The sequence below is a fragment of the Poecilia reticulata genome, linkage group LG3, assembly GCF_000633615.1.
Source record: "Poecilia reticulata strain Guanapo linkage group LG3, Guppy_female_1.0+MT, whole genome shotgun sequence".
NCBI classification, from domain to species: domain Eukaryota; kingdom Metazoa; phylum Chordata; class Actinopteri; order Cyprinodontiformes; family Poeciliidae; genus Poecilia; species Poecilia reticulata.
This window is the reverse complement of record NC_024333.1, coordinates 23,503,573-23,518,977: the sequence shown is the minus strand read 5'-3', so window position 1 is coordinate 23,518,977 and position 15,405 is coordinate 23,503,573. Positions and strand designations below refer to the sequence as shown.

General features: G+C 40.1%; 1 protein-coding gene across 1 annotated transcript in view; it reads right to left on the bottom strand.

Annotated features, from left to right (window-relative positions):
- Positions 1-7,356: 7,356 nt before the first annotated feature.
- Positions 7,357-15,405, bottom strand: part of hcn4 (hyperpolarization activated cyclic nucleotide-gated potassium channel 4) — a 74,405-nt gene continuing 66,356 nt past the window's right edge. Inside the window, exons 8-9 of the mRNA XM_008405614.2 lie at positions 15,088-15,252; positions 7,357-13,899 (exon numbers count right to left, since the gene is read on the bottom strand). Coding sequence (XP_008403836.1) covers positions 11,624-13,899; positions 15,088-15,252 — 2,441 coding nt within the window. The 3' untranslated portion in view covers positions 7,357-11,623. The remainder of the gene's footprint in view (positions 13,900-15,087; positions 15,253-15,405) is intronic.

Below are 15,405 nucleotides of genomic sequence, written 5' to 3'. Positions count from 1 at the left end.
CTTTCACACCGACAATGTTTTATTTCAACAAACAATTTAACGCATTTATGCTGGAGAGAGACTTGAGTTGTCTCATTCTTTTTCAAGGCTGGAGAAAAAGACAAGGCAGAAGAACAAGCCCACAAAGAAAACCTACCAAGACTATTCACATCCTCAAATGCTCTGTTGGTTTGTTGCCGTCAGGATCTACAGCCACATGATTTATGGTATGGCCACCCTGGTCTGCTTTCTGTCCTCTGTTCAAAGGCCATGTCCGGCTGCTCAATACAGTTCACCCTCAGACTGTGAAAAGCCAGCAGAGGCTACGAGAGGGATGTGTCGTCTTCAAAGAAGAGAAGGGAGACGAATGCGAGGAAAGGAAGGCTTTCTCCCCATCTGCGTTCACTGGTATGAAGGAAGCAGAGAAAAAAGCAGAGGATACCGCAGGGATCACCAGTCATGGAGGATTACAGTTCCTAAATATAAGAATATGGTATTCCCTCTCTTTACACTGCTTCCTCTGGGTTTGTTTTATTTTTAGACGAGAAAGGATCTCATGAAATACACAAGAATCATTCTCTCAGCCGCACAACATGATAATATATTCTGTTATTTTTCATGAGGTGGGTAAAATCTCTGTTTATAGTTCATCATTCCTAAAAGCAGGACCAACCATTCTTCAAATGAAATCCCACATATCTTTTGAAAGGATTTGCTAACGTGCCAGCAGTCAGTGAAACAGAATACGGGTCATATTTTAGGCCGATATCAACGTTTTGGAATTAATCTCTGCAATTCAATTTAAAGCACTGACTCAATGCATAGTGTTTAAAAATTTTGCGAGCATTGCAAGATGGATTTAAGCCTTCCAGAATGAAAACTGGCCACTGACTGAATCGGATTTTTGAGAGTTTGTCCGGCGGGAAGGGGGAGAAGGGGTCGTGCTTCGAAACGGGCATTTAGGAGAGACTATTAGCAGATGGCAGGGTGACAATTCCAGCTACTGATTCCTGTGTTGACATATCGCAGGAGGGAGGTCGCAGCTCAAGGCATCACATCAAAGTCCGTCTCTCTCAGTTTCGATTAGCACTCACCAGACGATCCGGAAAGGGCCAGAGCCAGAAAAGGAGCGTGACTCAGATCTGATGAAAAATCCATTTACATTTTAATATGAAGACAATCGACATATGGTTGTAAGAAGGGAAAGAAGACCTAAAGAACAATTGAAATGTAATTATGATAGATTGTAATTTTGTCAGAAGTGATGGCTCAAGCTGCAGTGTTTTGCTCGTGTTGCTGATGTAATCCTTGGTATGTAACCAGATAGAACAAAAACAAGTACAAATCATTAAACTAATTCAGTAAATCAGGGTAATGGTTTCAATTATATTGAGCTATGATTTGTATTTTTATTCATTGCTACCTGGGACCATCCTGAAACACAAACATTTCCTCTGGAATCTTAAACTAGCTTCAGTTTTCCTAAATTTCCTCACCACTTCTCTCCACATGGACATGGACCTGAATCTTCTCTGATTTTTACATTTGCAAACAAACTTGTGTTCTTGAGTCCTGTATGTGATTCTCCATGCCGGTCAGGAAACTTCCTAGTATCATGAGCTGGCTAATGTTAGTGGGAATACATTTGGAGCTAAATTTAGGACAGTCATTAGGGAAAATCTGCTACAAAAGACTAAGGACCGACTGATTCACCTTTCAGCAAAAAATAACCTTAAATATACAACCGGAAATGTAATAAAATTGTTTAGATCAAAGCATATTTATCACGCAGTCAAAGTTCAGAACAAAATCCAGTTGAAAAGCTGTAGCAAGATTCTAAGCATCAGTTATTTTTCAGAAAACACTGAGAAAACAGTTGGTCCTCTTGATCTGCAGAACTGGCTTAGAAATAGGCAGTTCAATATTCAGGGCAGCCTAATACACGTGCAAACCGCACTTTTCAGATTTTTCATTGTAAAAGATTTCTCCTTTTAAAATTTTTCTACTGTTCCATAATGATGCATAGTTTTGCGCTAATCTGTCACATCTCAGTAGAAAAGATCAGTAAAATTACAGCATGTTATTCATTTGTGACAGAATGGGAAAACGTTTGAGGGGTGTGAATACTTTGCAAGGCACTGTACTTTTCTGTTTACTAAAGGCATCTTGACTTTTGCATTCCTAATATTGTTGGTGTTTGTACATTTTATTTCATGTTTATATTTAAAACGATTTTCTTCCTGTACTAGTTTCTTTCTCTAGCAGGAACGTTTCTGTTTGTTCATTCCCTTCACACCTGGTCCAGTTACAGTAATTCACTATATTAAACTGTCAGTTTATTTTTCTTTTTGTCAGTTAACTTCAATGTTTTTACACGCAAACCTTTCCAGGTTGCAATTTTAGAGCTGCAACCTGGTTTAATTCATGTTGATTTTCCACATTAAATCTTTGCTAACCTTTGACCTTTTGAATGAGCTCATGAGTCTGCATTTGACTTCAATTCTATTCAATGCAGCATCAATTTAACATCCCTGTCTTAATGTAAAACCGCATAAGGTCTACTCATCTGAAATATACTGATGAAGTCAAAAAGTACTAAAAGGGACATAAGAAGTAGAAATATTTCTTAAAAGGAAATTTGGTGAAGTACTTCAGAAGCAAGTAAATCTCTTTTCCCCATCAGTAGAGTTAATAACACACAAGGAAATCCATTTGGACAGACTCTCATTATCTACTGAGCTCATCACATTTCACACATCTCCGCCTGATGATAGATACCATTATCCTGGTTACAGACTCCATATTATCACCTTTTTTATATAAAATATTGCAATTTCCATCCTGCGGCCAGTCAGCACTTTCCTCTAACTCAGGACACATCTCTGATCACCTTAACTTTTTAACAGAGGATAGAAGAAGCAGAGCAGTGAGGCTTTTTCTGTCAGGTGGAGGCAGAAGAAGAAATATGAGTGTGGATATCCGGTCAGCAAATTGCGGCCATCAGTTCTGCGTATGCTTTCATGAACTTAATCCCCTCTGACACTCACATCAGCATGGTAATATGGAGTCGCTCATGTGCACGAGCACACACATCCATACTGACACAAGAAAAACGTTGCAAATCTGGCATTTGCACAATATTTGCAACCAAACTGGCACATGTCAAAGGGCTTTGATGGTAGGATTTTAGATGGGTGGAAAAAAAAGCCCTAATGCGGATATGTTGTAGTTACTGAATGTTTCTGAGTGCTTTGGGGTCTTGGCTGCCAAAAAATATTGAGGCATGTCTGCATGCGACAAGCATTAGAAGATATGGAGTTTAAATTATTTAAAGTAGAAAACAAATAAAGGGGACAAAGACATTTTAAATATTTTTTTGGAGTGTGTGTGCAAACACTCCAGTTTGCTTCCTTTGGCCAACATAAATATGCTCCAAAATTTCATGTCCTTCAAAGATGTTAATATTAAAATGCTGCAATTTATGTAAGAGTCAAGCCACACTTTATTTTGGTCTATTCCAGCATAAATGTCAAGTTGAAAGGAGTTATCTGAATAAAAGAAAATAAAAAAAATTAAAAAAAGAGAGACACAGACATATGCAGGGCTTTAACCCTGACGCCTGTAGGGTAATGGTTGGATTAATTACTGCTGAGTGTGACCCAAGAAGAAGTAGAACAGATTATCCCAGATGCTGCAGAAAGGGCTTTAGAGCCTGTCCCTCCATGGCTGCCACCTCAGCTGCTGGGATGTCACCCTGATCTCACTGATGTAGGTTGTGATGCAAAAACTGCAAAAAAAAAAAAAAAAAGTTAATGTGGCAAATGTCTCTGTGTGTGTTTTTGTTAGTGTCAGATGACAAGCAGCCGGCTTAAAGCCAACTCTTCTCTCAGCAGGCAGGCATCAGAGCAGGAGAATAATGTGTAATTACAATAGACAATCTAAAACAAAGCCCTTCACTTACAATGAGTTCCTCTTGGAGAAGGAAGGTTACCTCAAGGGGGAATTCTAATGAAGCAGATGGCTGAGTGCTCACAAGGGCAGACACTGACTGTCCTCCTTTTTTACAGTCTGCCAACATTTCCAGCATTCTGAGGAGCTTCACCTGTCTCTCGACTGCTCTTTGTGTGCATCTGAGGGGATGTGTGTGCAAATTGTTTTTTTGTTTTGTTTTTTTGCTTACACACACACAMAAAAAAAAAGAAAATACAAGCTGTGTGAGAGAGAAAAAAGCAAATGTAACCTGTCGAATTTGCCAAATTGTTAGCAACACGGAGACAAAAGAGGCATCACATTGCTCCTATGAGGTGTTCTTTTAGCGTAGAGTGTTACTTGTGTTTTACTGTGACACACAGCATGACTTGCAAAAGGGAATGTGTCGCATTTGTGAAAGAAACACAAACTATCCCAGGCAGGTGTTCTTTATATTTTATTCTATACCATTTTATTTCATCCAATATGTGTGCTTATGGACAGTTCATCCCATTTCCCCTCCACACACACGACTAACCACTGATGCTGAGCATCCGTGGACGCTGCGTGGGTCGGTGCAAAGTCCCGTCATGTCACACTGTATTCGCACAATCCCCTTATTGCTTTTTCCCCGTAGTTTCCATGGTAAAAATAGATATCCATTGATCAATAGCAAAGTGATCAAAATGCTATCCTCCTCAAAAGGGTGCGAGTCCTCATTAGAAGTGTTGAGCCAGTCACTGCTTTCGAGAAAAAAACAACAAAAGAAACCCTGACTGTCTGGGGAGAAAGTTGTTTTCCTTCTGGCTCCTGTAATGTCACAAAATAAAGAGATCCAACAATGAAATGTCTAAAAATGATGAACTCTGTACATACATACAGTTTGGTGTTCATTGCTTATCATTACGGGGTGTGGTGCAGATATCTGTCATCAGGACAGCCTAACATAAACACAGAAACATAAATAGGTCCTTTGCAAATATACTAATCGGTATATGTGAGTACCTTTTTGCCATTATGCTCTCAACATCAGATTAAGTGGAATTATAGTATGTACTTCAGTGAATGAAAGACAGCTCACAGAGGCAGGGCTTTTATTTTTTTATGTAAACCCTCATCCCTTCAAATAGAGTAGAAATATGCCCTTTTCTGTTTCCCTCCACTCTAATCTAGTAAGGGCCGGCCCCAACCTTTGGCTTCAACACAGAGTTGTCTCATCAGCTGCAACCAAAACGGGAATGTACATGTGTTTGTCAAATTTGTGTACCTATTTTGTGGTTTTTCGTCTGATTAACAAAGTTGAGAAGTTCCAAAGCAGCCAGCATAAACACAGTCATATTTGGGTTACAGAACGGTGCCCAACAGCCCACATTGTACTCAAACTTATATTACTGAGTGAACAGCTATGATACAAAATTAGTAGTTTTGCCCACAACAACTGGGATTTCTCAGATTGAGCTCGATTTCTCAGGATGAATTTCATCTGGGCCAATCAGAGAACAGAAAGAGGAGTTGTGAGTGGTTACATACATTTTCTGCGCTCTCTTAGAACTGTGGTCTGCCTACAGTTGTAGCTTGGCAATGGCAGCGGAGGAAGTGAACAAAGCCATTCAGTCCACACATTGCCACAATTACAGAAATTGAGCAATTCAAGTTTGAGCAAGAGATTTAATAGCAAGAGGAGCAAGGAGTTTAATAAATGTTATTGCTGGCAAAGATGTCATTCGGTTGTGCACTTCTCTCTTTGCTGTGGGGGATGTTTGCTTACAGTGCACACAATTTCTGGTAAGCTTCAGCTTTCTTCACAGTGGAGCTGGTGCGTCACAGCCAAACATTAGTGATTGGGTAAAATCAGATCCAATCATTTAAAACTTCAATAGAGCCCATCCCTCCAGCAAGCAGTTGTTTCTTAATAGCCAAGCATCCAGACTGAAGCAAAGTGTAGAACAAGGTGCTTGTTTTTGCCAGGCTAATTGAGAACCAGTGACACATTTGATTGTTGCAGAGGGATACTTTCACCACAATCTGCAATCAATACCAATAGATTTTATTGGGCCTAATAATTAAGCAATAAAAATAAAGCACTCCATGTGTAATTTGGAGACCTAGAGAGACCTAGAAATGCTATAGGGTCATGACCTTAAACTTGCTAAAAACAATTACCTCTATCTTAGGCCAAACCCTGTCCCTAGAGAATGGRTATTCCTGACCTAAATATGATGTTCTTTAAAAGACATAACCTATGTTTACTAATGCATGGCATTAAAATAWAAAAGGCTCATCAGGCACTTCTTCCTCTGTCTTTTTATAGTCTAAAAACCTGAGTTTGAAGCATTTGGGCACAATGCCAGTAGTCATAATCTTTCAGCTACCCTTCTCTGCCGTCTCCTCTCCTGATCTCAAACAGTAGTCTTCCTTCCATGTTCTTATGGGTGTCACAGGCAGACGTAATGAAAATAGTTCTCCGCATGAGAAAGTGAGTCATCGTTGTTTTTCTTTATTCGCCGCTCTCAAAAGACACAAAGTTTCAAAGCTTATCTAATTCCCAACTGATTCCCCCGGAAAAGCGCAGTCTCCATGCTACATTATGCTACAGATGTGACTGTGGCAAATAGTGTGAGAGGATGGAAATAGAAAAATCTGCTTGAAGAGTAAACATTGCTGTCAGGTGAAAATCTTGTTACTCCAATTTCTGCTATTTTCACGTCTTTACTCGGAGAGAAGGATTACATGGTCTACTGTGAGTTGAAAGCATTTTATGACCCTGAGGATTATAAACTTCCTTTTCATTTCCAGTAAAGAAATTYGAGGCTTCATGGTCATCAATCAAATATTATTTTTCCAATTTCTCCAAAATGCTAAGACAGGCACATTTGCAAAGAAGCCRGTCCAGATGAACTCCAGAGGACATCACGCGGCTTCTATCAGCTCTGTGACAGTGACAGATTCAAGTGATACCCTGCTCATCCACCCTTTWACTAAACCGCTTACAGCACCTTTCAAAAGTATTCATACTGTTTTAAATTCTTTACATATTGTCTTGTTACAACCACAAACTTCAATATATTCTACTGGGATTTTGTTATACAGAAACACAAAGCAGCTCATAAACGTAATATGGATGGTAAAAAATGAATTATTTTCAAAACATTTTTCCCAAACAAAAATGCGTCAAGTGTGATGTGTGTGTATATATTCAGGCCCCTTGAGTCGCAACAAGACTGGGGGTATTTCTGTCAAATTTACACATCCAGAAACTTAAACTACTACTATTTGACTTTGGGAAATAGCTCAAGCTCAGTGAGATTAGTTGGAGAATATAAAATATACAATAATAARCACTTTTTTTTTGTTTATTTTAATGAGGCCCTTCATTATATACTACATTATGTGGCTGACTTTTTTTTWAATGTTATTTCTTTACAGAGGTACCTGACTTTTTCATCGTGTCATCACATTAGTTAGTTGATGGTTTGCATTACACCCACTGCTGTTTTGGTTATGATGATTGAAACTTTAATACATTAATGATGATGTATAGTGATCATTATGTCTCATCCCAGCCTATACTTTTAATTCAATAACTGGAACGTGAGTTTGCAAACATGTTTGTTTGAYTGAGACTGAGGTTGGGTCAGTTCCTCTTACACACTTGCATCCTGCRGTCTTCATTGTCTCTCTCATTAACATATTTTTGTGTCAACTCAACCTTCCTACTGACTGCAACTTATCCATACRGAYACAGGAAGGAATCTATTTACAAATAAGGTGACTTCAGAAGATGACTGGTTGCACTTGATTCCATCTAGTGGTAAGAGGGGGAAGTGAATACAAATGTACACCACACTAGTCAGATTTTGATTTGAAAATAATTTAGAAAAAGTTTCATTTCACCTTATAATTATGTGGGACTCTGTKTTKGTAAAATCTAAATAAAACTCAATGACGTTCTGGCTAATTAGTCAGTCCCTGTTCGATAAACATTTTAGCTGTGACTTCTATCCACCTTTTAAAGAATCCAGCTTCAACACAGGAGCGAGGCAGGTAGGGGGGAAATAATAGTCACAGACAAACATCCCAAACACTGACTGATTGCTACGTGAYGATGAACAAAGCCCAACCTCATATCCTTCCAATCAGCAGCAAACTGAACCCASCCCCTCAGATGCACTCAGGGACAATCACAAGGAAAAAGGCAACATTCCAAAAGAAGCCCATCAGCACAAGCACCCCATGGAGTACCTGGCTGTTGCCTGTTCCTCCTGTAGCTGAACGTCCAACTACATAATTTCTTGAACATGTCAGAGTGAAGACATTCTTTCAAGCTCCTTGCAATATGTTAGTAAGGTCATAGTTGGTGGATGGATAAAGGAAGTGTATGTGAATGGAGGCTTTGAAAGTTGTCATATGATCTGTGATTTTCAGATCACTTMATTTCCAATTGCAGAGCTCAATGCATCTCGTAATTCTCACCAAATTTGCCTTGAATTTCTTATTACATATACAAGATGTTACATCCACGAGAGGTAAGTGAAACAGTTTTCAGGGGTTCTATCTTTGGGAATACAATCATGTAAAATTGTTAAAGGGTGAAATGTTGCATGTTAGATTTTGTGTAGAATGTCAGCTGCTGATAGTCTACACTTCACTTTTTGACTTATYTAAAAGGTCAAGACACAGCGACTCATCTTATTGCACATGTGATATGAGATGTTACTCGGTTGTGTTTCATAGCATTATTGAGGAAATGTTAAAATGACAGTGTAGAATGTGGTTACTAATGACAGCTTTATTTAAATGTGTCTTTTTACTGATCCTACCCTCACCTAACAACATTAAAAACAGTTGTAGTGCCTGTGAAAAAAAAAAAAAAATTCTGATTTGGATTACCGAGTTTACAACACCCAATGATGTACTTATATATGCACTCAAAACTGATTGCAACTAGACAGTGGAGAATCAGTTGGCCATAGATGTGCTAATTACAGATATAATTAGGCATATTTCAAGAACATTAAAAGTTCAGTGTTTTGTCTTTCAATATTATTTTCTCATTTGGGGTATAATAGGGAGCAGTGAGTGTGASATCTGCTGCTCATGTGCATATTTGCAAACAAACGTCATTTCAAGCACTGGTGCACCTTGTTAAAGGGACTTCACACAGTTGTAATGAGGGACCAGCATCACCACCTCTATGTGGAAGTCTCTGATAGCTTGTGGGGGGTCAAGGGATTACAAATATGTCTTGTTAAATTAGGCTCCTGCGGCTGAGTGCTGTGACTGAGTCTGGGACTCAGCTGTCTGAGTGGAACCTGGGTCTGTCTTGGTGATGAGCTACAGACGAACATGAAGATCATAACTCTGCTCCGCTCCTTTGGGAGATTAGTGATGCCTAGAGATGTACGCACTTTCCTGACCATGTGGAAAGTGCGTACATCTCTAGGCATGTACGCACTTGAAAGAATGTGTGTCGGTGTCTAAACAACYAAGGATTTTATGGAAAACATATACCAAATATGTCTGAATGTCATTAATAATGCATAATGGAAATATTTGTTATATTGTGAAAAGACYATAACTGACATATATGCTAACCACCAATTATTTAATCAGTTTTGCGTGGCTGTAGATGTAGCTGATATCAAGAAGTCTGAGGAAAAAAGGAGCAAAATTCATCAATGTTCATGAAGCAATTAACGGTACAGAGATACAAATGAGTTAACTTAAATCAGAAAATATCCAATTTAAATACATCTTTTACAGTCTTAACCCGTGAAAATTGGTAAATGGAAAGATATAATCCTAGCTTAAACAGATCAGATTGCTCAAGAGAGAGAAATCCAATATTCAGAATTTAGATTTTATTTTGCAACTTGAGTTTCCGGTACGTTTACTTTGCCTTACAAAAATTATTATGGCTTTTTSACAGATTTATGAAATCATCAAGTGTCCAGGTTGGAATGTTATTCAGAAGTGATTCAAATCTTACATAGCTATCCCATTTATCCAGGGCTTCATTTCAACATCTATATATATATTTATGTGTAAAGTTTTTAATTTTTAAAGTGGCACAAATGTACAGTGTCACTTAAAGGACTACAGGAGTAACAAGTGGGCTGTTGCAGGCAGCTTTCAAAGTAACATGTCCAGATTATCTCATGAACTACTCAACTAGCACTTATGTCTTTAAAGGACGTTATGGATACAGAAATGGCTGCTGACGATATTGTCTGTTAAAAATATAGAATCAATAATTTTAACAGTTACAGAGCAGTTTCTTAACCCTCTTAGGGACAATTTGACTTCAGTGCACCAACCATGCCTACAGTACTCATTGGAAGCATCATGCATACATTCAGCATCTCAAACTCATAATTAGTCTTTACTAAGGAGAAAAACTCATKCTGACCATTAAGCAGCTACACCAGAGGAAGTGGTGCAAAGACAAATGAATATTTTTGGTCCAGCATTTCTATATTTCTGATTTAACAAACTGCATTGGTTAATGAAGATGTTGTTTTCAAACTCGGTGCGGTTCCATATAGTGAGAGAAAAAAAATCAAGTTTCATTGTAATCTTTATCACTTTCCCCGATGGGCTTTATTACTATCAAATGTAAAAGTATTTCTTTACGGTCCAACTGCTACGCAATGCATCACASAAACTGGTTATTGGAAGTCCTAAGTTTTGTTTAAAAAAGGCAAACTTACTTTTGATCAGTCTGGAAAAACTCTTCCCTTGCATTCAACTTAATCACACTTGTTGCTGCACTCACACATTATAACAGCTGAGCATGGCTTGGAAGAGAAACAATACAAACTTAATACACTTAAGTGTCACAAGCTTGGAAGACAAGGTGAGCTTGTTAGAATATGGTTGAGGAGGACTCTGCAGAAAGGTCGTCCATCGCATACTCTTATGTTGAAACGCTGAGAGAGGGTAGCTCAGCAAACCCCTCTTCCTCTGTTTCAAATACCAGCGTGAATACAACAAAGTGGTATAAAAGAGGGATCGTGGGCCCTGGAGAGGTGAATAGTTATTCCACAGAAAAAGTCTTTTTGGTATCCTAAAATGTCGTCTCCATCGTTCAAGGTTTTGAAAAGTTTATACAGAGGATAAATAAGAACAATCTAATAAATACATTTAAGGATCAGCAATATGTGATCCTAAACAGAAAGGTACAAGAGTTGATGAGTCTCAAATCATATCTTTTGAGCTAAAAATTTTCATAGTAATCTTAAAACACACAAAAGCTTTTATACATGCAGGTTTTAGTGCATAGGTTCCTGCAATAAAAAAAACAATTTTATGTATTCTATTGATTCACTTTCCAAATAGTATGAATGGTGATGAATTTGGCATAGTCTTATAAATAAAGAAAATGACTGTCCTTGAGATCACTTTCACACCCTCCCCGTCCCTTAATTAGCCTATGAGTTTAATATATTTCTGCCTATATACAGCATATATGAACAACAAGAACAATGAATTAAACAAAAGAGGAGTACCCTACASCTCTGAGTTTCCTGGTAAAATATCTTGAATTCACAGTAGATGTAAAAATYCTGGTAAAATGAGAGATGGAACACAATGAAGTCTGACAACATAAAATAATCTCATGAGTACAGATAGTTGTGTTTCATTTCAGGGGAGCACAGGAGGGTGTGATCGATCCTCACAAATTGGAAGGAAGTTTAGAACGAGCAGTTTGAATTTCTAGATCTGACAGGTAGGCACCAGAGCCCCTCTGTGGAGGAGGTACCGGAGATGATCTAGGGGACTGAGTCAGGTGAGGGTTCCCCGGCGACTCCTGCTTTGGAGGAGTCATGTGCCCCGATATTGAGCTACAGGGTTTGGGCACAAGAGTCGGTGAGGAAAATGGTGAGGGATAATATTCCACAGAGGAGCAAGTAGTTTGGTGGCTCAGGGCCTGGGCCACCTCCTGGGGTAAAGATGGGTGTGAGCTGGATAAACTTTTTAGGTCCTCAGAAAATAGAGCTAAAGGAGAATCTCTCCCTGATGCTTGTGGCAGGCTGGGAAGCTGTGAAAGGAGAGGAGACTGGGGCATGAGCAAAGAACTGTGGGATCCTGCAATACTTGAAGGTTCGCTGTATTGAAAAGTCCTGCCTGCCACTGGACTTTGTACTGTAGGACTCCGTGCTACTGGGGTAAGGCAAGGAGAGGCGTTTGCTGAGCCATACTGAGCCAACGAAGCCAATGCAGACTTCTCCATTGACATCTGGTGAGGCAAGCTGCCAGACTGAAGGCCTGCCAAGCTAAAGTGGCTGATGGATGGTGGGGAACCAGTAGCAGGCGACTGAGTTTGTTGCCCCCTAACACAAGATGGTGAGCCTTGTGATGGTGATTGGAAGAGGTTTATGCCACTGGTAGTCCTACCTCCTCCAGCAAACTGCTGAAGTGACTTGGGATGTGGTTGGTTCGGGAGAATCTGACTAGACATTAGGTTGGATGCACTGGTAGATAAAGGACTCTGACAAAAAGAGGACCCAACAAGTCCTGTTGTAATTCCACTTGAAGGTAAACCAGGTAAAGTTGAAGATGATGCCACCTGGGTTCCTAYTGCACATCCTGTCATTCTACCAGTATATCCTCCTGTTGCAGTTTCTCCAGGCTCATTTGAGGCTCCTCCTGTATGGCTACTTGCTGATCCAGTGGAAGACTTCCCAAACAATGCTGTTGAGTTCCCCACTGACATTTCAACAGAAACYCCTCCAAATGTTCCCCCACAGGCTCCATCAAAAACAGATGCCAATGAACCGTCGCTGGTCTTCCCAAATGATCCCCCAGGGTTTGTCAGTAGCAGTGATTCTCGTGAAGTCCCACTCATTGATCCCCTGGAGACTCTTTCAATTGACCCTCGAGAAGTTTCTCCAAGTAATCGCTTGGTTTTGTCCTGCATTAGACCACAAGTGACACCCAMCCCTGATGCTCCTGATGTTGCACCTATGAACCGACCACAAGCAGCCCCCACTGAGCTTTCTGATCCTGCACCCAGTATTTCCCCCRAATTTCCATGTAATGATCCATCAGTCGCTCCTTTCAAGTCAAAGTGCTCGCTAGAAGTAATGTCTGCTACGCCAGTTGTGAAGTCCTCTCCAGCCCAAGAAGAGTCTCCACCAGAGGCTCCTTCAACAGAACCTCCAGCTGCGCCTCCTGAAGACCAATCTGTAGCACCCCCACATGCTCCAATTGCTCCTCCACTTAGTTCTGATCCTGTGCTTCCACCTACAGGTGCTTGGTGAAAGAGATTCGAAAGGGGTGGGGTGCTGGATCGAAAGGGTTGTTGATACTGTGGTTGTGGGTGAAGTTGTGCCGTACTAGAAGAGGGAGAACCTGAGGATGAGTGTGGACCAAAAGGGAAGACGTTAGTCCCCCCTTCACTGGACACAGACTCAGTCCCATTGTTTCCATGCTGGCCTCCCAAGCCTGATCCTTGTCTTGTTGAGGCAAGTGTCCCAGAACCAGATGTCATGTGGTGAGCACGAAAGGCGGCAAGCAATGGCATGTCCACCCCAGAGCGCAGCTTAGAGGGTGTGCTAGACAGAGAGTCTCCAGAGGAGCCAGGTGCTGTGGATGAAGGAACGAATGGTTGGAACTTTCGGAGTCTGGTAGATGGGTCTTTGAGGGAACTGAGAACAGAGACTGGGGGTCTGAAGAGTGTTGGTGGGAGATGGGGATGATGCGTCAGTGCAATGGCTACTGAGGTGGTGGCAGCAGCAGCCTGGAGGGGTGCCTGGATTAGAGGCGCCCAGATGACAGGGGTTGGTGATGGAGGTGTCTGTGGAGGAGCGTTTTGCATGAGGTGGGCGCAGTGGGCCATGTCCCTGTCRTGTTGCACAATCTGCTGAATAATCTCATTCTCTTGGTAGTTGAGTACCCCAGAGCTGAGATCATGTTGCACCTTGTGTTGAAGAATAGAGTTTTTCTTCCCTTTAAAAGACAAAAACAAACACAGSCGGTTAGACTTGAGAAAAGAAAAAGAAGGGACTGTGAGAAAATGTAAGTAACTGTTTAAAATRTGTTGACATTACATCACTTTTTGARAAACTAGGTTTTTAATTAGTTCTTTTCAAATATATTGTTAGGTATAGGGTTATTTTTACAGGRYAGATTTAAGATCTTGAGCTTTAAAGAGCAAGTGCTTTCAGTGGTAAACTTGGTAACCTGTTATGCATGAAAACATATTGATATTAAAATGTCACACCCCTGTTGCAAAAATGCCCTCAAGCAGTCTGAGCTCATGAATGATCTATTTTAATCTCATTCTTCCTAACTGTGAGCTCCTTTAGTCCCTACAAGGAACAAGTGTGTATCTTTATGACTGGCTAGGTCACCCTTACTCACTGTGAAATGGTGACACAATTACAGAGTTAGCTGTCTTCARTTAGAATCAACATAAATCATATCAGTTAAAAAAAAAACAAAAAAACAAGGCAAACAGAAAGAAAAAAAGCCTTTATGTCTATATTAGTTTATCTAGTTTCACCTAACTTCTGTTTTTTGCGATGTGACTACACCCACCTTTYGTCTCGCATGCCACAAATCAGATTATGCAGAGACCATACACGAAGACAGGTGATTTTAGACTCCCTGAGTAACTTTATAAATGAGCATCAAAGACAGAAGTAATACAAATACATGCAGGCGACCATTCCATAAACTCTTACTACCAGCTAAGTGAGTCATTTCAAAGCAACCATTTTCTACAAAGTGAACCCCTTAAGCAAATTTCCTATCTCCCATTCAAAACATATGAGAATAAAACAAAGCATGCCGTGATTGGTTGAATGATAATACCAGCATGACTTTTATTGTGGGTTTTTCATATCTGGGACTGAGAATGAGAACAATGATGGACAGACAGAGAATATCAATTGCATGTGTAAGAGAAATCATCCAGAGATGTTAAAACCTCAAAGCTGTGTCTTCATGTTTGCATACCAATGACTTTGAGGTAAGTATCAGTAAGAACATGCTGTTTCTCCTGTTTCTGACTGTAGCGTTCCAGAACATTGAAGGTTACAGCAAATGTCACCGAATATCATTAATTTTTTAAGTTTGCTTTGATCTGCATGCTGTCTTAAGTGATATCGGTGTTGCTATGTTGGATTTCCTCACCAATTCGGTCCAGCCGGTCCAGGGCAACCGTCTCAAAGGCTCTTCTCATCATAGGATACTCTTCAAGAACCTCATTGAAGTTGTCCACAGAGAGAGAATACAAACGACAGTAYGTGTCGGCTCGTACACTGGCTGTYCTCCTGCCTCGTGTCAGCAAACAAATCTCTGCAACAAGAAATGGCAGATAAGACACTATTACACCCTAGAGATACTTTTTAAAATGAATTCATATAATGGGTTATGCAGGGTGTACAGCTACAAATTTTAGTATTTGTGGAGGACTATTGAGCCACTCTTTTCTTCACTCACATATCCTAA